Genomic DNA, 27,906 nt, shown 5'->3' with positions numbered 1-27,906 from the left:
TAAATGTTAAAAAAAAGATTAATAAATGGTGTTGTTCATACTTAGTTCATGTTAACTAAGGTAGTTAACTAATGTTAATTAATGAACCTTATTGTAAAGTGTTACCCTAATAATACTACATTTATTTATTTTTGCCATACTGATACATAATCAACACGAACACAGCAAAATGCTTTTAATCTTCAATCAGAAAAATTGCTATTAGATTGTTTCCCCTAAACCGTGCAGTCCTGCCAGTCTACGAGGAGGATCAGTTTAAACACTGGACAGTGGCCGGACTGCTCGAGCCCTGCCCGATCTAAAGGCCGTAACCCACCGATCGCTGCCACTTTGATGAGGAGGGCGTTGAGGCCGCTTGATATGATCTCTCGGAGCAGCTCGGCCTGGTCTCGGCGCCACAGGTACGCCAGCGGCTGGAGCTGAAGCCTCGCACACCTGCGGAGAACACACACACCACAAGTGGAGAACTGAGCAGGCGTGCAAGAGGACATGATGGATGTGAACAGAAAAGAGGGCGGCACTCGGACACTACTTCAAACACAATTTGTTAAAGGGGTCATCGGATGCCCATTTTCCACAAGTTTGTGTGATTCTTTAGGGTCTGTGTGTAAAGTGTGTAACATACTTTGGTTAAAATTCTTCAATGGTTGTGTAAAACAACACTCTTTTACCTCCTCAAAAACAGCTCTGTTCACAGAGAACCGTTTCGGTGCATGTCTCTTTAAATGATGATAATAATAATAAACAGTTTGTCAGTGGTCGAGGGCGTATATATGCTAATACGGGAAATATGCTAATATGGGACAGTCCATCAGTGGTTGTGGGCGGCGCATGAGCTATATGACATCATATTGCTCAGAAAATCCAAACGGCTTGTTTATTGAGAGTGTTTAGGCTTTTTGAGGACTAAAAAATAGATTTTTTTTATTGTATGGTGGTTGTGTCCACACACTGCAAACACACATTTATATGCAAACACCATATAAAAGTGAATTTTGCATCCGATGAGCCCTTTAAATAGTTAAAGCCAATACAATAGAGATAAACAAAGACAATAGAGATGCTTCTTATTCCGAAATCAAAGCTGAAGAGTAGCTGTGACCGTGTGTTTTCAGTGGCTGATGCATTAACATTCAGTATTAGATTTGCTCCATCCACGTCTGTTTTTTAATCTAGGCTAAAAATGAACCTTTTTGAACTAGCATATGGTCAATGATGAAATGTATTGTATTGTGTGTTTGGGTTTTATGGTTTTTCTTAATGTTATGTATTGTAAAGCACACTGCACACAACACCAGTTGACCACACTCTCAGAAAGCTGTCACTGGGACACAACCCTTCAAAAGGGTTCTAATATGTACCTTTAAGGGATCAATATGCACTCTTTAGGTACAAAGGTGTACCTTTTGAAAAGGTAAAGCCACAGTGACAGCTTTTGTACCTTTTTTTCTGAGAGTGTGGTCAACTGGTGTTGTGTTTAGTTGTGCTATAGAAATAAAGTTGACATTGACAATTAACGCTCGCCCTCCGGCTTGGCATAACGCCAGCGCTACGCTCATGTGACATGTGTGGAGGTCAGCTCAATGCTAGCGCCACGGGTCAAAGCGAGAGCGCAAGTGATTAGCAATTAGCACGATACCCCTCGGCATCATGGGATGTCAGGTATACAGGTAGGGTAACAGCACTTATCCTGCGGAGGACAATAGCTGACTGACAGCGGTGTGTGCGGACACATGCACCGCTAGCGAGATCAGTGCAATCGGCTGGGAACATGAGAAATATCACTCGTTTAATGCTAGTCCGTTTAATGTTTGGAGTCACTGTAAATCAGTCACTAATAGCTAAAGTCCCCCTGTAGTCAATCATTTTATCCTCATCTCAATCTATAACCTCAATCTTGACCTCATCAACTCATCTATAATTCACCAAAATTACATATTTAAACGTTTTTTCCCTGAAAAAATGCCTTAGCATATCTTGAATTTAACATCCATGGAACCATGGAAAAAGTTCTTTAGATTATCAATATTTTCCTAGAAACTTTTAAAGTCCCCCTGTAGTCAATAATTGTATCCCTTAAAATGCATCTTTAATCACAAAAATTTCACATTTAAAAGTTTTTTCCTTGAGAAAAATGTCTTCCTGCCTTAAAATATCTTGACTGTAACTCGACACCCTTGCCTCATTTAGTATGCGCGGTTCTATGAATATGCAAATGAGCCCCGCCTCCACTCACTCACTCACTCACTCAGAGATCCACTCGTTGACGATCACACGTTGATCTGATTGGTTACAAGGTAGTTTGTGACGCCAGAAACACCAGCGATTTCAAAGCGTGTTTTTGAGACTGTCTTTGGTTCACTGCAGTTTTAAGGAGAAAATACTCAGCAATGCTGTCGACTTATGAATTTACACATGGTTTGTCTTAAAGCGTATTAAAAACACCACATAGACACATAAACAACATTAAAAGCTGGATTTTCAAATGACGAGTTTTAAGGGATAAAATGATTGACTACAGGAGGACTTTTAAACACTTTTAATCAATGTTTTTTTCTTTACTTTTATTGTAATTTTTTTCTTATGCTCTTGTGATTATTATTTTAACCCTTTTTATGCAAAGCACTTTGAATTACCATTGTGTATAAAATGTGCTATATAAATAAACTTGCATATAAACATACCAATTCATGTTTTAGTAAAGCGCTAAACTCCTCATCGCAGTCGTGGAGCTCAGCTTGAGGAACACGGGAAATGAGCAAATCCACAACTGAACATCTCACGTCCACAATGATGATGCAAATCTTTGGCTTATTGTTTTGTAAATGACTCAATGACATAATGCAGTGTGTAGTGTGAGAGGAAGGGGAAGGAGAAACAAGAGAACGGATCTCCACTTACACGTTTTCCACACGTATTCTCTGGTAGTCGGACAGAATGGCCCCGACAGACACGGCCTCCACACACACCTCCTCCTGAACACAGAAGATAGCAGACACACACGTCATTAAACATCACGCAGGGTTCCCACACCTCGGATAACTTCAAATTCAAGGACTTTCCAGGTCCAATACCCTCAAATTCAAAGACTTAATGTGTGGACACGTGTCTTGTGAGGGCAAGGCTACATCGTGTTAGCCTGTAAGACACATTGTTACAGTTTTGCTCGCGTTCGTCATGGCAACGTCCAACACAAAGAACCTCACGCGGGAAACGCTTAACGTAACGCATAAATGCGCGTAAATCGCGTAAATCAAGCAAGCTATTGCGCATAGGCCAGTAATAACACATTAGCGGACCGGAGGGAATAATATGGATTTTTTCCAGAAAACTTCTTGCACAAAATAAATTCAAGCACTTTCAAGGACTGTATCATGTGTGTTTATTTTCAAAATCTTTCCAGCGCCTTGAATTTTTTTTTCCAGATTCACAAACTTTCCAGGATTTCCAGGACCCTGATCACGCAAACACCACTCGAGACATGGCAGCCATTTATAAATGATCTGGACCCTAGAGTTGCAAACATTTTATTTAGTTATTTTGTTTATCCATAATGTGAGCTAATAGTTTGCAATGGAAGTTTGTACTCTCTGAGCTGAAGCTTTTAGTTTGTTTTGTATATATTGTTAATATTCTGTCAATGAATGGAAATTGTTTTTGAGTTCTAAAAAATGCAACAACAAAAAAAAAGCCATCATGTAAAACTCACAGACAGGAGATACATTAGCGTCAGTCAACATGGTGATACATAAACACTCATATTAACATATTAATACATAATACAGATACATATTAACACACATTAACCCAACCAGACACAACGCTAGTGTTTCGACGCCATGAAACTACAAGTATTTGTGCTGAGTCTGATTCTGTCCAAATCTCATCTCACTGCAACCCAGTGAAGTGAGACACACACACACACACACACACACACACACGCTAACGTCACTGCTGGAACGCGTCAGATACTCATGCCTTCAGCAAACCGAGATAAGCCTATCGCTCTCCATCACTAAACAAGATTGAGCAAACTACATTAGGCAGAAAACACAAACAAATTACAAGAGCTTTAGGCTAGACTCTTTATCTAGCAGTGTGTGTGTGTGTGTGTGTGTGTGTGTGTGTGTGTGTGTGTGTGTGTGTGTGTGTGTGTGTGTGTGTGTGTGTGTGCCAATGTTTCAGCATAATTAGATTTGAGTAATAAATATAGTCAGCTAGAAAAATAACTGAGATGATAAATAACTCATTCTGATAATAAATATATACACTATATTATATATTTGTATATACATATTTATAATATTTTTACTTAACCTGTAAGTAATGTCTTTATTATTTAATGCATGTTTCAATAAATCTTTAATTAAAACAAGTTATTATAGTTTATTGTCGTTCAAATTTTTATATTTAACCAACAAACTGGAGTAGAAACAAGTCTATTATTAAAAAGTAGATATAAAACTGCCTTATGTGCAATTTAAATGTTTAGTCCCAAACTCAGTTTGAGCTATTTGAGTGTTTGCTTGATTATTGATTATTAATGTATTATTTAGTTTCGATATTAAATAATTATTACTCATTATTAATTATAAACCCATATTATTACTGTATATACAAGTACAGTAATAATTTTAATGAATAGATCATTTGTGTGATATAACAAAATTTTTGATTACACATATATAATTTCTTTTTTCTGTGAAGAATATACATATATAGATATAAACTCATTGAGTGATTAATATATATCTAGACAATTTGAAACAATCATAATAATAATATTTGTAGTAATAGTAGTAATAATAATAGTGGCAGTAGTAGTAGCAGCAATAATAGTAATATTAACTTTGCTAATAATGACAATAATATTAATAACAATATAGTTTTATGCGACTTTAGACCAGTCCGCAAAATAATTGCAGGCTAAAATGAGTAAATTTAAAAGACCTAAAGAATAGCAGCAGTGTCTCTGACAGTGAAGAGTTGGGTCGATACGAGTGCGAGTAAACGAGTGTGTTTATATTCCGCGGGAGATCAGACCGGAGTCGCGGGACAGGAAGTGTCTGATTGTGACTTTAAGACCTGCTGAATGTAAATGTCATGTGGACAGTAATGAAATAAGCTCTTGTGTCGGGAGCCCGAGTGTTCGCAGGTGAAGCGCCGCATCGATCGACCCCACAGGTCATCATTTATGTATTAAGCAGGTTTAAAGGGATCCATTTCTTTTTATGTTCTTTTTCAGCAGTAATGTGGAAGTAATCAGAGACGGGTTTGATTTTTTTGTGCTCCTGACACCTCGAGCGATCGATGTCCCACAGAAACCCACCTGGACACAGAAGCGCTGGATAAAAGCATGTGTGTGTGTGTGTGTGTGTGTGTGTGTGTGTGTGTGTGTGTGTGTGTGTGTGTGTGTGTGTGTGTGTCTGTGTGTGTGTTTGAGGCCTGATGGAGCCGGTTCTCAAGGGCCCGTCTGCTGATGTCGATATCAGATCGAGGGCCCGTGAGGCTCTTAAAGAGCAGCTTTAGCTCCGCCCCTGATGAGTGTGTGTGTGAGTGTGTTTATGTGTATGTGTGTGTGTGTGTGTGTGTGTGTGTGTGTGTGTGTGTGTGTCTGTGTTTCTCTCTCACGCACCGGCGGAAGCAAGCGTCTGAACATCTGACAGTGAATCTCATGACACGAGCCTCTGAAAATAATCATCCGGCACAAACTCAATTGACAGTACAGTATTAGCGCTTTACTGTATCAACAGCAGAGATTATCAGTGTGTGTGTGTGTGTGTGTGTGTGCATTTTAGGGCTGGGCATTGATTAGGGCTGTCACAATCTATCGCAATACAAAAATGCAACTATATGTATTGTGTATAATTCACTCAAAACAAAAATGAATGTGTGATTTAGTTTTCAGAATTTTAGTGTCAGTTCTACATTAAACTGCTATATATAATGTTGAATATAATGTATAATAATGCAGTGGGGGAATATATGTGTGTTCTGATAATGCCAAATGTCTGATATTACCAGTAAAAGTGTCCTACATTATTTTAAATATATCTAGTCAGTGACAGAGATCAAGCATATTCATCTACAATAATTCAGTATTTTCATCTTCAGAATCATGAATATTGTTATTCTGGTGTCTCTATTGGATCCCACTTTATATTAAGTGGCTTTAACTACTATGCACTAATATTGAAATTAATAATTTGATACAATGAACTTATTGTGTACATACATGTTTTTACATTGTACTTATTTTAAAAAATACCTGCATGATGTAATTACAGCTGTAATTAATTTATGTAAATACATTTGTAATTACACTGTTGACCCTTCCCTTAGACCTTAACCCACCCTTAAACCGTAACTGTATCACTCTCCTCCTGTATCACTCTCCTCCTGTATCACTCTCCTCCTGTATCACTCTCCTCCTGTATCACTCTCCTCCTGTATCACTCTCTTCCTGTATCGTATCACTCTCCTCCTGTATCACTCTCCTCCTGTATCACTCTCCTCCTGTATCGTATCACTCTCCTCCTGTATCACTCTCCTCCTGTATCACTCTCCTCCTGTATCACTCTCCTCCTGTATCACTCTCCTCCTGTATCACTCTCCTCCTGTATCGTATCACTCTCCTCCTGTATCACTCTCCTCCTGTATCACTCTCCTCCTGTATCACTCTCTTCCTGTATCGTATCACTCTCCTCCTGTATCACTCTCCTCCTGTATCACTCTCCTCCTGTATCGTATCACTCTCCTCCTGTATCACTCTCCTCCTGTATCACTCTCCTCCTGTATCACTCTCCTCCTGTATCGTATCACTCTCCTCCTGTATCACTCTCCTCCTGTATCACTCTCTTCCTGTATCGTATCACTCTCCTCCTGTATCACTCTCCTCCTGTATCACTCTCCTCCTGTATCGTATCACTCTCCTCCTGTATCACTCTCCTCCTGTATCGTATCACTCTCCTCCTGTATCACTCTCCTCCTGTATCACTCTCCTCCTGTATCACTCTCCTCCTGTATCACTCTCCTCCTGTATCACTCTCCTCCTGTATCACTCTCCTCCTGTATCACTCTCCTCCTGTATCACTCTCCTCCTGTATCACTCTCCTCCTGTATCACTCTCCTCCTGTATCACTCTCCTCCTGTATCACTCTCCTCCTGTATCGTATCACTCTCCTCCTGTATCACTCTCTTCCTGTATCGTATCACTCTCCTCCTGTATCACTCTCCTCCTGTATCACTCTCCTCCTGTATCACTCTCCTCCTGTATCACTCTCCTCCTGTATCACTCTCCTCCTGTATCACTCTCTTCCTGTATCGTATCACTCTCCTCCTGTATCACTCTCCTCCTGTATCACTCTCCTCCTGTATCACTCTCCTCCTGTATCACTCTCCTCCTGTATCACTCTCCTCCTGTATCACTCTCCTCCTGTATCACTCTCCTCCTGTATCACTCTCCTCCTGTATCACTCTCCTCCTGTATCACTCTCCTCCTGTATCACTCTCCTGTATCACTCTCCTCCTGTATCACTCTCCTCCTGTATCTCTCTCCTCCTGTATCACTCTCCTGTTTCTGCCTGTACATCTCACGGTTTTCTCCACAGATCTCGAAAGCACTGGCACACAAGCTGTGTATCACTGTATCACTCTCCTGTATCACTCTCCTCCTGTATCACTCTCCTCCTGTATCACTCTCCTCCTGTATCACTCTCCTCCTGTATCGTATCACTCTCCTCCTGTATCGTATCACTCTCCTCCTGTATCGTATCACTCTCCTCCTGTATCACTCTCCTCCTGTATCGTATCACTCTCCTCCTGTATCACTCTCCTCCTGTATCACTCTCCTCCTGTATCACTCTCCTCCTGTATCACTCTCCTCCTGTATCACTCTCCTGTATCACTCTCCTCCTGTATCACTCTCCTCCTGTATCACTCTCCTCCTGTATCACTCTCCTCCTGTATCACTCTCCTCCTGTATCACTCTCCTCCTGTATCACTCTCCTCCTGTATCGTATCACTCTCCTCCTGTATCGTATCACTCTCCTCCTGTATCGTATCACTCTCCTCCTGTATCGTATCACTCTCCTCCTGTATCGTATCACTCTCCTCCTGTATCACTCTCCTCCTGTATCGTATCACTCTCCTCCTGTATCACTCTCCTGTATCACTCTCCTGTATCACTCTCTTCCTGTATCACTCTCCTCCTGTATCACTCCCCTCCTGTATCACTCTCCTCCTGTATCACTCTCCTCCTGTATCACTCTCCTCCTGTATCACTCTCCTGTATCACTCTCTTCCTGTATCACTCTCCTGTATCTCTCTCCTGTATCACTCTCCTCCTGTATTACTCTCCTGTATCACTCTCCTGTATCACTCTCTTCCTGTATCACTCTCTTCCTGTATCACTCTCTTCCTGTATCACTCTCCTGTATCACTCTCCTCCTGTATCACTCTCCTCCTGTATCACTCTCCTGTATCACTCTCCTCCTGTATCACTCTCCTCCTGTATCACTCTCCTCCTGTATCACTCTCCTGTTTCTGCCTGTACATCTCACGGTTTTCTCCACAGATCTCGAAAGCACTGGCACACAAGCTGTGTTTTTGATGTGTGAAGATTTCATCTATTCTATTGTCCTCAAAACACATTGTAATTATATTTGGGGATTGATGTAAAACAAACAAACACAAAACAAAACAATCACTTCTAATGAAAAAATAATATGCAAAAACAGTTCTGGAATATTCATACATGCAGGACATTCCTAGCCAAAAAAATACATGATTTGATTTGAATTATTAATAGTCAGACAGGTTTGGTGGTGTGGGGGTCAACAGTGTAATTATAGATGTCATTACAGAAATTAATTATATGCAGGTATATTTAAATACAAGTACAATGTAAAACATGTATGTACAGAACAAGTGCACTAAATCAAATGATTAATTTAATTGTTAGTGCATAGCAGATATATATTTTAAGTGAAAATCCAGCTTTTAATGTTGTTTATGTGTCTATGTGGTGTTTTTAATATGCTTTAAGACAAACCATGTATAAATTCATAAGTCGACAGCATTGCTGAGTATTTTCTGCTAAAACTGCAGTGAACCAAAGACAGTCTCAAAAACACGCTTTGAAATCGCTGGTGTTTCTGACGTCACAAACTACCTTGTAACCAATCAGATCAACGTGTGATCGTCAACGAGTGGATCTCTGAGTGAGTGAGTGAGTGGAGGCGGGGCTCATTTGCATATTCATAGAACCGCGCATACTAAATGAGGCAAGGGTGTCGAGTTACATTCAAGATATTTTAAGGCATGAAGAATTTTGTTTCAAGGAAAAAATAAATAAATATGTAATTTTTGTGATTAAAGATGCGTTTAAGGGATAAAATGATTGACTACAGGGGGACTTTAATAAAAAGCAGGATCATCGTTGCCAAACACAGTAGAAGTGAAACACACTGAAATACTATTAAAGACTATAAGAGAAACTTACAAAAATACTTTAAAAAGAAAAAGCTAATACACACACTTCACTCACATAAAGCTATTTAAATACAATTTATGGCACATCTAAACTGCTTGCTTGATTACTCGTATCTTTGCAAAATGTAACTATATTATCGTCCAGCTTTAATCCGCTAAATGTGGCATAATGCATGAAGATATTATAAACATAATCATTATGATTTTGTGACGCTGCTTTGAAACCATGTGCTGAAACACACACGCGTGTAATATGATGAAGGAGCCACACACACTGATGTACAGTCTATATGACATGATGAACAACTCAATCTCCAATCATGATTCTCATCTCCAATCAGTCTCGTGACACACATGAAAGACAATTACATCATTATCATCACATCTCATATCTGTGTGAAGAGATTTATAAACGCCTTTCTATTGATAATAATGCAGAAGAAAACATGTTCTTTTGATTTCTGAAGAGCTTCGTTCAGGGGAAATTTCACTTGTTCAGCTATAGATGGCACTATTGCACCATCACACACACACACACACACACACTGAAAGGCACACTTAAAACAGCCATTCCTTTATGTTCAAATGTCATTTGCTCAAAAGATAACATCTAATTAAGTCAAAGTGCTGGATGAATCTTTTAAAACTTCACACACTTGTGATGGTGAACGCTCTCGCCACAGGTTTAACAGCTCCTCATCACACGACTGCTGTCAGACCAACGCTTCTGACACACACACGCCTCAACTACAATCTTTCTCATATCCGCAAATAAATTTGGACGTATAACTAATTTTTTTTATTTGGCTAATTTTGTCAGTATCAAAATGAATGTATCGTTTGTGTGTCGTTCTCGATATTCTGATGAAATAATGCCAGAAACTTGTGCAGGAGAATATTTGTATCGACAGCATTTGTGCCATAATGTTGATCATGTGACAATAAAAAAACAATATAAATAGTGTGATGAAGGATGTAAAACTGAAATGTAAACATTAATACTGTTTTACAATTATAAATGTCCAAAGATGCGGTTTCAGCTGCATATCAGCACAGTTCTGTTTCATAAGATCGTGTCTGAAAGAGTCTCTTCTGCTCTGCATTGATACAAAATACAGTAACACGGCAGCCCAAAGCCAAATATCTTCTAATTATCGTTATAGAGAAAATTCCAGAAAATATCAAATATCAAGATTTTATTTTATTTTCGTATTTTGTCGATATCACACACCCCTAGTTGTAATACCCATATCATTATACACATTTGTGTCCTCATAAACCAACACACACACGCCATCAGAAGTCAACGATGTACGGACGTCTATCTGATGCCTAAAGCCGATGACCCCTGACCTCTGACCCTGTGATGTTTAAACATCAGTGGTTAGAGTACAGCAGATATTCACACACACCTGAGATCGAGATGATCAGGTACACGGAGTTCCTCAGTCTCATGGCATGTTTTCACATGTGGAAAATGCAGCAGAATCATAAACATGGGATTTACCGTATGACGTCACGGAATGTTATGGAATTTGGTCAATTTTGTATTAAATGAGACGTAGGGCTGCACACTTAACCTAACGGCGATATGGACTAGTGTGTGTGCTGTGAATATTAAAGATTGCTGTGTAAACCATATTTTATTCCATATCATACGATACTGATATTTATAACGATATTCGTTTACAATTAATGGGGAAGGAAATACTTTCTACAAACAGGTGTAACTCGAAAAATTTGAATATCGTGCAAAAGTTAATGTATTTCAGTAACTCAAATTAAAAGGTGCAACTAATATAGTTAGTGTATATATATATATATAATTATATGCATATGCATGATTATACTTTTCAGAGGGCCGACATTTCGGTATTTAAAATCCTTTTTTTATTGATTTCATGTAATATTCAAATTTTCTGAGATTTTGAATTTGGGGTTTACATAAGCTGTCAGCCATAATCATCAAAATTATAACTTTTGCACAATATTCAAATTTTTCCGAGTTTCACCTGTATTTGTTAGAATGAATTTAAACTTGTATGTTCACAATTAAACTCCACAGAGTAGCTAACTCTTAATGTAGGGCAACGTGAGCATCACATGTGTGAGTGCCTCTCATCCACGCACGCACGCACGCACACACACACACACACGCAGAAATCACTGATCAGCATTTAGCAGTGTCATCGTTCCTCTGTTAGATTCATCCAAATCCATTAAGAACTCACAGCTCTTCACCACAACCCGCCAAAATAAAAGTTCTGTCTAACTTGAAGAAATTATGACAGAAGTATATGACTATTGTACAGTAGACTATCTACGGTAGCTGTAATGTACCAAAAAGCTATGACAGGATGTCTTCTAACAGCACTTCGTCGAGTTTTCCTTCGGGTGAACAGGTTTGTTATTTCAAACTGCAACTTGACACAAGAACACACGAATGTTACAGTATGAATAATAACAGTGCAATGCAGCCTTTAAACTCGCCGGTGCCGTGAAGCGTCTCTCGCTGCTCTCTCCTCCGGTTCTGCTGCGTTCAGTCACGTGACGCTGGCTCTCAACGAAAACGCCTTGTGGAAACGCGTTGGTCTAGTACTTTTTGACCCTCTCTGCTATTATAGTTTTTCAAGATGGCGGAACGACATGGAAGCCTCCGTGGACCTACCCGTCACATGTATATAAAGATAATGAATTCTTCGTTTACGAGGATAAGGCAGATAATTGGCAGAGATATTTGTACACCATTGAGGACATATTTATGAATAAAAATATTGATTTTAGGTAATAAAATACCTAAATAACTACACATAGTCCCTTTAAATTATTTTTAATGATTCAATTTGGTTATTAAAATTAAACAATTAAAATGGAATCCAGAAAATCAAAAAGACAAAATGGAATCTGGCAAAAAGGAAAAATCATTCAGTCTAAAACGCCTGAGTCATGCAGGGGCACAGCAACTGTCGAGACGTTGAATCACTTGTTAGACTGAATCTTTCAAAAACGTGGATTTATTCACAAACGAAACATCACGGTGATGCTCGGAAATCCACAACGGCTCAACTGTGGATTTGTTTGGAACTGATCGTTGGAATAATAGAGCACAAACAATATTCTGAGTCTAAAATGTAAGTCACCTTATATTAACTTATCGTTTATTGAAACGTTTTATAAAATTAATATCACATTTGCGATAGTGCTGATATTGGGGAAAACAGCACTCATGCTCATGTGTGGTTTTGCTTATATGCTGTTATAAATATTTAAAACAAGAACTATTTAATAGATTTTTGGTGTTATTTTTTCCCTGAGCACCATTGATTTCTGACCCTGGTGTGCGTTTTGTAAGTTTGCAGATCTTATTAATTGCACAAACGGATACATTACACACTAAAGAAAGAGGAAAACATTAAAAAGCATCATATGCATATTTCATTATTTGAATGAAAATTGTTTCAAATATGATGTTTGTAGAATGTTGCTAATCAAACAGTTTTGGTGACCACTGCTAATTCTTAAATAAAAGATGACAATTTTAAATTTTGTGTGGAACAGATAAATATGGTTTTATTTTTAAGAGCCTCTATAAAAGTCATCATTAAAGGGAAGTTGCGCTCGTCTTTTATACTCTATTGTGCCGTATATCGAGTGAAACGCTACAGGAACACAAGTGGGCGGGGCTTGGTTGTATCCGTAGGGAGTTGATTGGATGGTTGTAGTTGCTGAAAGTCCACGATGTAATTCCTCATTATCTGAGAGCTTTAAAAGCGTGTTGTTTTCAATCAGAGCTGTGAAGAACTGAAGGAGCTTGAGATCAGAGGCTGAATGGTTAAATTCCCAGTTATTCCCAGCGCAGGTTCAGATCCGCACACACACATCTAACCTCCTCCGGCCCAAAACAACAAGCCCTTAAAATTTGATGCCAGTTTTGTGTGAAACGCGTCTGTCGGGCCTCAAACGCGTGTGGAGTCTGAAATCTCTCTCATTTCTCCTCAGATTCAGGAAGTGATGCGAGCAAACACATGACATCAGCTGACAGACACAACGCAGTCATCAATCACAACACTATCAATTATCTGAACATCAAATGTGCAGCAAAACCTCCTTCAGCTGAACACTCTAACTATGGCTACCAGTCCACCAAATACTGTTTTCCTTCAAACTAAATATTCACAAAAATTCACCTTAGCACTTTTCTTAAACACTTTTGACGATGCACACAGAAATTTGGCTGATCCTTGATGCAATCGCGGACAGTAGAGATGCTGGATTCTGGTTAACATTTTTTGTTTCAAACAGAGATCACGATTCTGAACAGACAACTAAACAAAACAATTTACTAGAAGTTCTGACAAAATGTTGATTGCTGCAGTCTATTTAAAATTTGTAATTAAATGGAATGAATTACTTAAAAAACGGTTAAATTAATGATTCAATGACTCACTAATAAATACTTGTTTCATTACTGAATGAATCAGCGTTTCTGAACGAATCTCTTAAATAAATGATTCATTGACTCAATCATATAGACTTCACTTGCTTCATTACTGGATGAATCAGCATTTCTGAACGCATCTCCTAAATGAATGATTCATTGACACAATCATATAGACTTCACTAGTTTCATTACTGGATGAATCAGCATTTCTGAACGCATCTCCTAAATGAATGATTCATTGACTCAATCATATAGACTTCACTTGTTTCATTACTGGATGAATCAGCATTTCTGAACGCATCTCCTAAATGAATGATTCATTGACTCAATCATATAGAGTTCACTTGTTTCATTACTGGATGAATCAGCGTTTCTGAACGCATCTCCTAAATGAATGATTCATTGACACAATCATATAGAGTTCACTTGTTTCATTACTGGATGAATCAGCGTTTCTGAACGCATCTCTAAACGAATGATTTAATGACAAATAAATGTTGTAAGTCACTTGTCTCCACCTACTGGTGTATCATCATTATTTGAAGCGACAAATTACTTTCAATAAGTGTTTTACGCTATTTTGATCGCTACTGTAGACATCAGTGTTTATATCTGAACTATAAACTTTTATCCCCGTACTTCTATGATAATCGGAATTATTGTAATAGAAATAATGATACTGTGTTGTTGAAAAGAGTGTTTGTGAAGCGGTTTCATATCTAAACATGAATAACAACGGCTCTCTCTGGATCAGAACGCAGATCTGAATGTTCGCTTTGATCGCACTTGTCAAAGGTTTAATCGACACAGGAGAAGTGTTATTATTTAGGAATAAGATCACGCGAGTGTTTGAATCGAGATATTTTAACGATTAATCGTGCAGCTCTACTGCCAACGACATTATAACTTCTGCTTCACAAATTGCTTTAAGCAATCAGAAGTCCTGTTGTTTAAAAAGTAGAAATGTTTAGATTTTTCATGTGATTAATCAAGGACGGATTAATAGATTATCATAATACAGCGATTAATCAAGGACAGATTAATAGATTATCATAATACAGCCCTAAATGAGTACCGAGCTTCACTACATGACATGTTTTAACATCTAGTTCCCTCTCTGTGTAAGATAGCGTCGCCAACTTCATCACTGCACCTGACACTGACTCAGAAAACACTGTTTACTAATAAACTATTAATGTTGAAACAGTCTCCTTTCTGACACACTCATAATCATTATTTGTGCCGGTGCGCTGCAGCAAGCTTTATATGTGCGCTTGAGTCCTAGTTTATATTTTTAATGTTCATTAGTATTTCTCTGTAATGTAGCAATGTTACTCTTTCTCAGCCCTGAAACTCAACCCATTTCCCGATGCCCCACCCCAGTATATATAATTAATATTATAAACGGGTGACTAGCTGACTAATGGCTTAATAAACAATAGTGGTTGACCAATATATCGCCACGGCCGATATTTGCCATTTTTAAAATATCGGCAGATAAGTATTTCTGATTGGCTGATGTGTTGGAAGTAGGACTTTTATTTAAACAAACAGAAGATCAGCTTCACAGGAGACACATCAAAAAACTTGAAATCCTTCATTTTAAAATATGCTGTGCAATATCCAGTTGCCCACTGTGTCATTATTCATATCGTTTTCACTATGTGCTGTATGTAAAATTAGCGTTAACTTGTCTTTTATTTGAAAAAGTATGATTACCAGTGTGCATGAAATGACCAGATTACTGAGTGCCCTGTTACAGTGTTTACTTCCTTTTTATTCACATATTCATATATTTTTAAACAATTACTTTATTTGTGAAAAATACTGTAATAGGATTGCAGATTCAAGACGGTGCCATCTAAAGTATAAGCATGTTTATTTTAAGGATTTGTTTTCTAATTAATTTCTAATTTATTAAATATTGATTAAAATAAATATAAAGTATATTCATTTATATATAAAAATATTGTCTTTATATCGTCCATCGGCCACCCTGCTCTCTAAGATATCGGCCATCAAAAACACAATATCAGTCGACCACTAATAAACAACAACTAGTGTCTTTGTAAACTCTGTGGTTGGGTGTAGCTCTAGGCTTTCTCAGGACTGATCAGGGCTGTTTCCCCAAAGCAGCATTACTTACTATGTTCGCAAGTCTGTGTTTCACAAACTATAGTTCTGATGAACATTCGCAAACAGCATTGCAGAGTTGTGTGTTTGAGCGACAGATCTCGAGCTGCGGTTAGAAGAAGAGTTTCTCGTTCATGACATGTGGACTCAATAAATCCTCATCTTGAGAAAAAATAATCAAGCTGACATTCAGTACAATCTATATCTTTTATTTAGAATATATACAAATGTAATTTACGTCTTTTAGTTAGTCAAGAGATTTAAAGTGTAGTTTTTCCAGATTACTATGAGTGAATCTGGAAATAAAGCAAAATAACTGAAAAAAATGAGAAATAGTCCTCAGACGCCATATCGATAATTTATAGCATAATTCTAGCATTAACTCCATCTCACACAGATTCATTAACAGTAGTTATAACACCAACACCTGCGTGACATCATTAACCAACGTCGTTGAACGACCAATTTGCGACAATATGTTTTCGGGAAACAGTCGTGACTCGCTAGTTGATTTCTTCAGCGATGTGTCGCACTGTGATAGTGAAGCACGAGTACAGCGCTGTACGGGAAACACACTCCTGTATGAGCACTAGCACTGGTTCTGCTGGACTCGAGACGCACTAGCACTGATTCTGCTGGACTCGAGCCGCACTAGCACTGGTTCTGCTGGACTCGAGCCGCACTAGCACTGGTTCTGCTGGACTCGGACAGCACTAGCACTGGTTCAGCTGGACTCGAGCCGCACTAGCACTGATTCTGCTGGACTCGAGCCGCACTAGCACTGGTTCTGCTGGACTCGATCCGCACTAGCACTGATTCTGCTGGACTCGAGCCGCACTAGCACTGGTTCTGCTGGACTCGAGCCGCACTAGCACTGGTTCTGCTGGACTCGAGCCGCACTAGCACTGGTTCTGCTGGACTCGGACAGCACTAGCACTGGTTCTGCTGGACTCGAGCCGCACTAGCACTGGTTCGGCTGGACTCGAGCCGCACTAGCACTGGTTCTGCTGGACTCGGACAGCACTAGCACTGGTTCTGCTGGACTCGATCCGCACTAGCACTGATTCAGCTGGACTCGAGCCGCACTAGCACTGGTTCTGCTGGACTCGAGCCGCACTAGCACTGGTTCTGCTGGACTCGAGCCGCACTAGCACTGATTCTGCTGGACTCGAGCCGCACTAGCACTGATTCTGCTGGACTCGAGCCGCACTAGCACTGATTCTGCTGGACTCGAGCCGCACTAGCACTGGTTCTGCTGGACTCGATCCGCACTAGCACTGATTCTGCTGGACTCGAGCCGCACTAGCACTGGTTCTGCTGGACTCGAGCCGCACTAGCACTCGAGCCGCACTAGCACTGGTTCTGCTGGACTCGGACAGCACTAGCACTGGTTCTGCTGGACTCGATCCGCACTAGCACTGATTCTGCTGGACTCGAGCCGCACTAGCACTGGTTCTGCTGGACTCGAGCCGCACTAGCACTGGTTCTGCTGGACTCGAGCCGCACTAGCACTGGTTCGGCTGGACTCGAGCCGCACTAGCACTGGTTCTGCTGGACTCGAGCCGCACTAGCACTGGTTCTGCTGGACTCGAGCCGCACTAGCACTGGTTCTGCTGGACTCGAGCCGCACTAGCACTGGTTCTGCTGGACTCGGACAGCACTGGGACTGGTTCTGCTGGACTCGAGCCGCACAAGCACTGGTTCTGCTGAACTCGAGCCGCACTGGCACTGGTTCTGCTGGACTCGAGCCGCACTGGCACTGGTTCTGCTGGACTCGAGCCGCACTGGCACTGGTTCTGCTGGACTCGAGCCGCACTGGCACTGGTTCTGCTGGACACGAGCCGCACTAGCACTGGTTCTGCTGGACTCGAGCCGCACTAGCATTGGTTCTGCTGGACTCGAGCCGCACTACCACTGGTTCTGCTGGACTCGAGCCGCACTACCACTGGTTCTGCTGGACTCGAGCCGCACTAGCACTGGTTCAGCTGGACTCGAGCCGCACTAGCACTGGTTCAGCAGGACTCGAGCCATACTGGCACTGGTTCTGCTGGACTCGAGCCGCACTGGCACTGGTTCTGCTGGACTCGAGCCGCACTGGCACTGGTTCTGCTGGACTCGAGCCGCACTGGCACTGGTTCTGCTGGACTCGAGCCGCACTGGCACTGGTTCTGCTGGACTCGAGCCGCACTGGGACTGGTTCAGCTGGACTCGATCCGCACTAGCACTGGTTCTGCTGGACTCGATCCGCACTAGCACTGGTTCTGCTGGACTCGGACAGCACTGGCACTGGTTCTGCAGGACTCGAGCCGCACTAGCACTGGTTCTGCTGGATTAGAGCCGCACTAGCACTGGTTCTGCTAGACTCGAACCGCACTAACACTGGTTCTGCTGGACTTGAGCCGCACTAGCACTGGTTCTGCTGGACTCGGACAGCACTGGGACTTGTTCAGCTGGACTCGGACAGCACTGGGACTGGTTCAGCTGGACTCGGACAGCACTGGGACTGGTTCAGCTGGACTCGGACAGCACTGGGACTGGTTCAGCTGGACTCGGACAGCACTGGGACTGGTTCAGCTGGACTCGGACAGCACTGGGACTGGTTCAGCTGGACTCAAGCCGCACTAGCACTGGTTCTGCTGGACTCGGACAGCACTGGCACTGGTTCTGCAGGACTCGAGCCGCACTAGCACTGGTTCTGCTGGATTAGAGCCGCACTAGCACTGGTTCTGCTAGACTCGAACCGCACTAACACTGGTTCTGCTGGACTTGAGCCGCACTAGCACTGGTTCTACTGGACTCGGACAGCACTGGGACTTGTTCAGCTGGACTCGGACAGCACTGGGACTGGTTCAGCTGGACTCGGACAGCACTGGGACTGGTTCAGCTGGACTCAAGCCGCACTAGCACTGGTTCTGCTGGACTCGGACAGCACAGGCACTGGTTCTGCAGGACTCGAGCCGCACTAGCATTGGTTCTGCTGGACTCCAACCGCACTAACACTGGTTCTGCTGGACTTGAGCCGCACTAGCACTGGTTCTGTTGGACTCGGACAGCACTGGGACTAGTTCTGCTGGACTCGAGCCGCACTAGCACTGGTTCTGCTGGACTCGGACAGCACTAGCACTGGTTCTGCTGGACTCGGACAGCACTAGCACTGGTTCTGCTGGACTTGAGCCGCACTAGCACTGGTTCTGCTGGACTCGAGCCGCACTAGCACTGGTTCTGCTGAACTCGGACAGCACTAGCACTGGTTCTGCTGGACTCGTACAGCACTAGCACTGGTTCTGCTGGACTCGGACAGCACTAGCACTGGTTCTGCTGGACTCGGACAGCACTAGCACTGGTTCTGCTGGACTCGGACAGCACTAGCACTGGTTCTGCAGAAGCTGAGGTGTTTTACCTGCACGAGTTTGAGCAGCTGATAGAGATCCTCCACCTCGTCTCCTTCAGTCTGGCTGTATTCTCTGCCGGTCTGCAGACTCGAGCCCTTGATAGTGTGCCTGTATAGGGGCAGATCCATGGCCTCGGCCAGCAGATCCACGGCCTGGTGACCCACCGTCTGATACATGTAACTGTCCAGCTCATCCGACACAGCTGGACAACAAAGCAGGCATTACTGACAATATATACACACACATAGAAATACATATGCATGAACATTCAAAATGGCTCACCAAGGCTGTGTTAATCTGATCAAAAATAAAGTAAAAACAGTGAAATGTTATTAGAATGTAAATCAGCTGTTTTCTATGTGAATATATGGTAAAGTGTAACTTTTTCCTGTGATCAAAGCTGAACTTTCAGCATCATTAACGTTACTCCAGTCTTTATGATCCTTATATCCTAATGTAAAAACTGTTACTGTTTATTAGCTAAGCATTTAGCGGTGTCTGGGGAGATTTTAATTGGTAAGAGTCATTATTGAGATCTTACCGTGTGCAGGAGGCCTGAGGTTGGCGAGGGCCACTATAGTGTGACCAGCAGACACACACTGCATCATGTTATAACAGCTGTCTTTACCGCCACTGCAACACACACACACACACACACACACACACACACACACACACACACACACACACACACACACACACACACAGGTTTACACCATCATATTCACGTCTCGTTATAATCACGGTAAACGCAACGCCGTGTTAATGTTACCTGATCAACGCAACAACTCTCATGATGTTTATTTCACAGATGATGTTTGTATCGCTGCAGACAGACAGAGAGAGAATAGCAGTGACTGCAACCTGTGTTGACCATCACACACGTGTTTCTGCCGCTCGACTGTAAACACTGGCGCTTCTTCCGGGTGACTGAAGGACCCCTGAGGAGGCTGTCTGAGGATCTGCCTGAGTGAAAAGCACTGACTGACCGCCGAACGAACCCTCACTGCTAAATAACACACTGGAAAGTCTGCTTAAATATCCGCTATATGGAAGCAACATAAGAAAACAACAACTTTGACACGTAAAATGTCATAACTATGACATTATAAAATTCGAAATTTTGAGACAACGTCGAAACTATGACATGGTAATAATTGTGAGTTAAAGTCGAAATGGCCTTTCTGTACATATACGTGAGAATAAACTAGTCTCACAGTGTTAGTTTTTGGCCGTGATGCTGTGTAGTCTGGATGTTCTCAGGTGATGTTTTCCTCGGAGGGGGAATCTCTCACACACACACACACACACACACACACACACACACACACACACGCCTTCCATGCTGCGTTTGCTGTGTGTTGTTGTTGTGTTTCCTCACCTCGTGCCCCGGAGCCGGCCAGAGGCAACGCCTTCTGTCTGAATACACACAATTGAAAGAGACATCTTCCCTGCCCTCTGCTACTGTACGCTGGTTATTTATTTAGTTAGTTATTCTGAAACCAGCACAATTAACACGAGACTTGGTTTGTCCAAAAATACCCATTCTCCCAACGTTCCCATATTTGGTGCTTGTTTATTGTGGGGAACATTCTCTCTAAGGTCTTTTTAAACCAAAAATTAAATTTCATTTCTGTTTTATTGAATTGTTTTTCATCTGATTGTATATTCTCATCATGCAACACTCATTTAGATTAAATTTACTCAAAAGTAAATTAACAACTTTATGATTTACATGCACATACATTGATTTACAATGTTATACATTGTAAATTGCATAATTGGTAGCATTGTTCTCAGTATAACTCAAGGAATCTATCAAGACAAACTGATAATTAAAATAGCTATTAGCATTTTTTGGAATTTCATTATTATTTCTGTCTCAAAGCTTTTTGAGTACATTCAGGGCAAAATCTTTGGCCAAAACCTTCAGAAGTTATCAGCAAAAATAGCCATTTCCATATCTCCCGACCAGAAGGTGGCGCTGTGCCGAGTAGCCTCAGGTCATGCTCGTGATGACATGTAACAAGTTTGGTATTATTACGCGAAGCCGTTGCGGAAATATATGCCGTGTTCTTCAAATTCATGTCCATGTTATTATTATTTGTTTATCAAAAAACTTTAAATAACTTCCTGCAATCAAATCAACTTGAGCCAAGGAATCAGAGGATAAATGACATAATGACATACATTTAAAAAACAGTCTGAAATCAAAATGTGTTATTGGTGCATCGACGGCCAAGGCAGAAGCACAGACGCACTGAATAACGTGTTTGGCCTTTTCTGTAAAGAGCATCTCACCGCTGATTTACACACACAAACACAACTCATTTTAGTCACACAAGGACACAAAAACTTTGCACTTAATAAGAAGCGTTGGAATTATGACACAGACGTCCAGCAGTCAAGGTTCGGCTCAGATCTATTCATCTTCTTTTAAGAGCACAACAAAACAGCCTGACACGCTCCTTAAATTACACTTTTAGCAATTTTGCAGTTTTATAGAAATTTTCTCATCACACAGGTTGGAGCTGACATGTTATTATTAGTGTTTCTCGATTCACTTCTTCACGTTATGAGCGATGACCCCGTGCACGGCTGCTGTGAATTACGCTTCTGTCCTGATGGGAAAAGAGCAGAAACCGAAGCTCCTGGACGAGGACGAACTCTCAGGGGAGAATTTCAGGATGATTGAGTCATAACTGCAAGTCTATTTACATCATCTGACAAGCATTTCCTCTGCAACGAGAGCACATTTGTAGCCGCAGTTAAGGCAGATGTCTGCCGAGACTCAAAAGTACCACAAAATCCAGATTGTGACGTTCAGAAAGAATCAGTTCAGCTCATAATTCTGCAAATGCACAGCAGATCTTTCTGTTGAGAAGCCGAACATCTTCTGCTTTACAGATCCTTGCGGTGCCGTAAAACCTGAGCGTTTGGCAGGCCGTGTTCTCTCGGGATCCTCTGTGTTCATGTGCTGTAATGCGTTACATACACTGTTATAATATTATAATATTTCCTTATTCGATGCCTGGAATCACACTGAAGTTTCAGTAACACTGTACAGTATGTGTGCACTAATATGCATTAATTCATACTTAACTAATGTTGGCTTAAAGTCCCCCTGTAGTCAATAACTGTATCCTATGGAAGCTTGTTTCCGCCACTAAATAAATAAATAATAATAATAATTGCGACTTTTTATCTCACAATTCTGACTTTTTTTTCTCACAATTGCATGATATAAAGTCAGAATTGCGTGATATAAAGTCGCAATTGCGAGATATAAAGTCAGAATTGCGAGAGAGAAAACTAAGAATTCTGACTTTTTTTCTCGCAATTTATATCTTTATATTTATATAGTCTGATTTATATTTATATCTATCAGACTTTATATCACGCAATTCTGACTTTATAACACATAATTGCGAGTTTATATCTCGCAATTCTGACATATTTTCTCAGAATTGTACGATATAAAGTCGCAATTGCGAGTTATAAAGTCCAATTCTATGGGAAAAAAAGACTGACTTTTTTCCTCTCAGAATAGTTTATATCTCACAATTCTGACTCTATAACTCACAATTCTGACTTTATATCACGCAATTCTGACTTTATATCACGCAATTCTGACTTTATATCACGCAATTGCGACTCTATAACTCACAATTCTGACTTTATAACACGCAATTCTGACTTTATATCTCACAATTCTGACTTTATAACACGCAATTGCGACTTTATATCGCGCAATTCTGACTTTATATCTCACAATTCTGAGAAATAAAGTCAGAATTGTGAGATAAAAAGTTGCAATTCCCTTTTTTTATTTTTCATTCTGTGGCGGAAACAAGCTTCCATAGTATCCCTTAAAACTCATCTTTGATCACCAGAATTACATATTTAAATGTTTTTTCCCTGAAAAAAATTTTATTCATGCCTTAAAATAGCTTGAATGTAACTCGCCTCATTTAGTATGCGCGGTTCTATGAATATGCAAATGAGCCCCGCCTCCACTCACTCACTCACTCAGAGATCCACTCGTTGACGATCACACATTGATCTGATTGGTTACAAGGTAGTTTGTGACGTCAGAAACACCAGCCGTGTGTTTGAGACTCTTATAAACAACATTAAAGCTTGATTTTCTCCATAGTGGGACTTTAAATGTAATACTCATGAAGAATTTAACCATTCATTAATTATTACGGCATCTGATTAATTTGTTTTAAAAAAACAAGCGTGTTTTTGAGACTGTCTTTGGTTCACTGCAGTTTTAAGGAGAAAATACTCAGCAATGCTGTCGACTTATGAATTTACACATGGTTTGTGTTAAAGCGTATTAAAAACACCACATACACACATAAACAACATTAAAAGCTGGATTTTCACCACAGGGGGACTTTAAATATTTAGGATCTTCCTCTAAACTTGCTTACGTGAGAAGAGGACAGAACATTTGTTTTCCGGTGAACCAGCCCCTGAAATGTTTCAGATCAATGTTATGTAACGTGTCACGAATATATTTAGCAGCGTGTTTAAAATCCGCCACAGTTTCCTGTGTTTGTGTTCGTGTAATAGTCATCGCACAAGTGAAGTGGGATGCTGTAATTAGGGACGTCTGATATACAATCCGAGGACGGCTGCTTTCTTACCCGACAAACACAATCTTAATCCAGGAAATAGCTTGCAATCAGAATATTGGATCTGACATCAGAGGTAGCCACAGCACCGCTGTTTCCCGGCTTCAAAGCCGCGGTCGGGCCCGTTCGAGGCTTCTCTCGTGATCAAGCATGACACTCCGCAAACACAAAAGCCCCGGCCCTCACTTTGCTTTTCTTGGATCCCCACGTTCACTCGATGCCAAGTCAGCTTGTGTTGTTTGTGTACGTCTGGATGGACTGGGATGATGTAATGAAACGCTGTAATCACTGGCACCTGTTCCTCATTCGGGTCCGTGGAGCCCGGGACTATAGCGCGTCTCCAGCTGCCTCTGGCTCCGTTTCACTTTGGCACTAATCAAGCTTTTGCTTGTATCCCGATGATCTCGGGCGTTTGCACATGATTTAATCTGCTTAAGAAATCTGATAGAGATTAAACTGGAGATGTAGAAGGATTACAGTTACATCATTTCTATCAAAATGGACTGGGAGCTGCTCTTCTGGGGATCTATGAAGCAAACAGTTCTTTGGGAATGGAAGTTTTGAGAGCGTGGCACTTTTGTTGTGTAGTTTAACCCAAGGCTGTTGTTAGAAAGTCTGTGCTTTAGTTGCAGGAATCAGAAATCAGTGAGTGAGTCAATGAATCATTCAGTCAACCGGTTCATTCAAAACCGCTGATTCATCTATGAATTAAACAAATAACTGTCTTTATGAATGAGTTATTGAATCATTCAATGAACTGATTTGTTCAAACACTGATTTAGTCAGGATAAAATCAGTGACTGAGTTATTCAATCATTCGTTAAACCAATTTGTTCAGAAATGCTGATTTATTTGTATCGAAATCTGTGAGTGAGCCACTGAATCATTCATTCAACCAATTTGTTAAAAAATACTGACTGATTCAGGATGAAATCAGTGAGTGAGTCATTGAATCATTCAATGCACTGATTTATTCATAAACACTGGTTAATTTGAATGAAATCAGTGAGTGAGTCATTGAATCATTCAATGCACTGATTTGTTCATAAACACTGATTCATTTATTCAATCATTCATTCAAATCAACACTAATTCATTCTAGAAAAAAACTCGACTTTCAAAGATGTTTCCCGAAACTATTGAACATGATCCAGAGTCCTTCCATTGATCCTGTTCTTCTTCTCCACACGCCGTCCAGAGAGACTCCAGAACTTTCCTCCACAGGACACGAGACACATCTATTGAGAAAATGAAGAGAGAACACAAAGACAATGAAGTAAAGAGTGACCCGAGAGCGGATGATGACTGACTTCTCACACACATCCGGGTCTTTCTCTGAAATGAGCTCCAGCACATGTGAAGTGGGTTCAGAAGCAGCGCTTCCACATGGGAAACATTATTTCCCCCAATCAGAGTTATTATCTAAACCAGCACGCCTTGAAGAGATGAGCTAGACAACGACAACACTCTCTTAAACACTACAATACTGCACTTAAAATACTGTCCAATGCTTATTTGAACTTTTAATGTTTGCGAATCCAAAGCTGTGGCCTTGAAGATCTAACACGGCCCAGATGTGTGTGTTGAAAAGACCACATTTATTTCCACTTTCCCATTGTCTTGTCTAAAATCCCAGTACCTTTGACAAATTGTAATTTTCCGCTGTTTTTGCCTGGAATGTCTCCTCTCTATCGTGTTGTTTGCATGAAAACTCACACATGCTCTCCTTTTCAGATCAGATGTAACCCAAACGCAGATCCTGGGTCATCGGAGCGAACCGGTCACTCAGTTTCTCATCAACATCAGTTCTGGAGGACGAGACTTAATTCAAAACAGAGCATTGATCCAATAGGACTGTCCAAAAACTCACCGATGTGCAATTAAACACAACTGTGTAAACATGTAGTTGCTCACTCTCCACACACAGTGCCAGTTGTGTGATATTTGTGTAACAACAGCAAACTAAATCTGTACGGAGAATGAACTCTGTCTATGTGTCATGCAAAGGAACTTCTAATAGAACACCTTATTTTCATTCAAAAATGTTTTCTTTCATCAGGATATCAACCATTTGCCTGGTCTCACTTTCACCATTTTATTTTAATGTGTTATATTAAAGAACAAGTGTATCTAAATTTATCCTTAATGGAAACAAAAATAAATCAGGTTTTCACTTTTTTTTCCTTCAAAATGTTTTAAGGAAGGGAGTGATTCAAACAGAAGATGTTCTCATGATCTGTATTTCATTGTGGTTAGACTATATATACACATATGTTTTGAACTGATCAGTGGGGACGGGGCAAGTGTGCAGAAGCAGAAGTCAGCGCCAAAACTGGGACATTGGCGGCTTCACTTTTCTAAAATGGAAGAGAGTAAAGGTGCGTCCATCTTTATTTTACAGTCTATCTATGGGACTCTTTCTGCAGGTTACATCGTTACGCCAGTAGGTGGCGACAACTGACTGTCATTATGAATGAGTCATTTAATTATTCACTCAGCCAATTTGTTCAAAAGTGTTCAAAATGAAGTCAGTGGCCCTGTCCCAAATGGCACACTTCATATGCACTTTCGGTCTTGTGAACTTACAATGGCTGCCCTGTGCACGTGTCCGCAAAGTCCATGAGGCCGTACACTTGGTTAAAAACAACGGCTGGGTAAATATAGGACAGAACACATGTTTGGTTACGTTTACCCAGCAAAGTGGGTTGTTTAACCCAGCATAATGGTTCGATACATTTTTTACTATACTAGCTTTTTATTTTTATTTGCAAAAATTAGTGTTTGTTTACGGATTAACTTGAATCACCAGGCGCTGGTGTTCTCAGTGCCGCCCGTCAAAATAAAAGTCCCGCTTCCAACACATCAGCCAATCAGAAGAACGTGTCTACCGATATTTTAAAAATGCCAAATTTGGCGATATATCGGTCGACCACTATTGTTTATTAAGCCATTAGTCAGCTAGTCACACGTTTTTGATATTAATTATATATATTGGGGTGGGGCATCGGGAAATGGGTTGAGTTTCAGGGCTGAGAAAGAGTAACATTGCTACATTACAGAGAAATACTAATGAACATTAAAAATATAAACTAGCAAACATTTATATAAACATTTAAGCCTAACTCCACACAAACACTGGTTTGCATGATTATTCCTTTATTTTCACATTCCTTTATCATATTGTTGTAACAAATTAGCTCAATGAAATATTAATAATCAATAATAACCGGTTATAATTGATTATGAATATTTGGATCAGTTAATATAATTAACTTAATGTAGTAAAATTAATTTTTACTTCAACCCACCTGTTTGTCCTGTGGACACTCAGCATTAATAGTTTATTAATTCTAAGAAATATTCATTTCCTGGGAAGGGAAATGTCTTTCTTACTGTACAGTACCGTTAAGAGCATGTAAGATGCAATATAAAGCCTTAGAAAGGTCCCGCCTCTCAGGATTGGCTCGACCAATAAGAAAGGTGGAGTTTCCAAGCGGGAGAGTTGGATTGGCTCTTTGTTCCAAGAGTGCTCATTTGCATGTGCAGCTGGAGGGGTGGTTGCTGATGAAGAAACTATGAAAGATTCTTGTAATACTAATATGTTGTTGTTATCGACATATCATGTACACAGCCATTTTGATCTTCAAAGAACCATGTTTTAGAGACCAGACATTGCATAGGTGAGGTTACATCGACTGTTGGTTCTAATAAAATAATCCACAGTATCAAAAATAAAAAATGATAGAATTAAAAGAGAAGGCATCATGCATTTCATCACGCGAAAAACTCGACTAGGCTCCTGTTT

General features: G+C 40.6%; 1 protein-coding gene across 4 annotated transcripts in view; it reads right to left on the bottom strand.

The window, feature by feature from the left end:
- dph6 (diphthamine biosynthesis 6) overlaps window positions 1–20,390 on the bottom strand; it is a 127,388-nt gene extending 106,998 nt beyond the window's left edge. For 2 of the 4 annotated variants that reach the window (XR_013206728.1, XR_013206729.1), the window contains exons 1-5: window positions 20,231–20,386; window positions 20,000–20,091; window positions 19,467–19,660; window positions 2,902–2,975; window positions 317–435 (exon numbers count right to left, since the gene is read on the bottom strand). Coding sequence is in view for 2 of the 4 variants with exons in the window: in XM_077240174.1 (XP_077096289.1) it covers window positions 317–435; window positions 2,902–2,975; window positions 19,467–19,660; window positions 20,000–20,091; window positions 20,231–20,253 (502 nt within the window). In the remaining 2 variants the exon portion in view is untranslated. Of the gene's footprint in view, window positions 1–316; window positions 436–2,901; window positions 2,976–19,466; window positions 19,661–19,999; window positions 20,092–20,230 lie in introns of all 4 variants that reach the window. The other 2 variants (XM_077240174.1, XM_077240175.1) reach the window with 2 other exon arrangements.
- Window positions 20,391–27,906: the final 7,516 nt, after the last annotated feature.

Source organism: Siphateles boraxobius, unplaced genomic scaffold, assembly GCF_051911475.1.
Source record: "Siphateles boraxobius isolate OS27281-9 unplaced genomic scaffold, OSU_SipBor_1 22, whole genome shotgun sequence".
Taxonomy (NCBI): Eukaryota; Metazoa; Chordata; class Actinopteri; order Cypriniformes; family Leuciscidae; genus Siphateles; species Siphateles boraxobius.
Note: the sequence above shows the minus strand (reverse complement) of the source record. Positions and strands in the feature narration are given on the sequence as shown.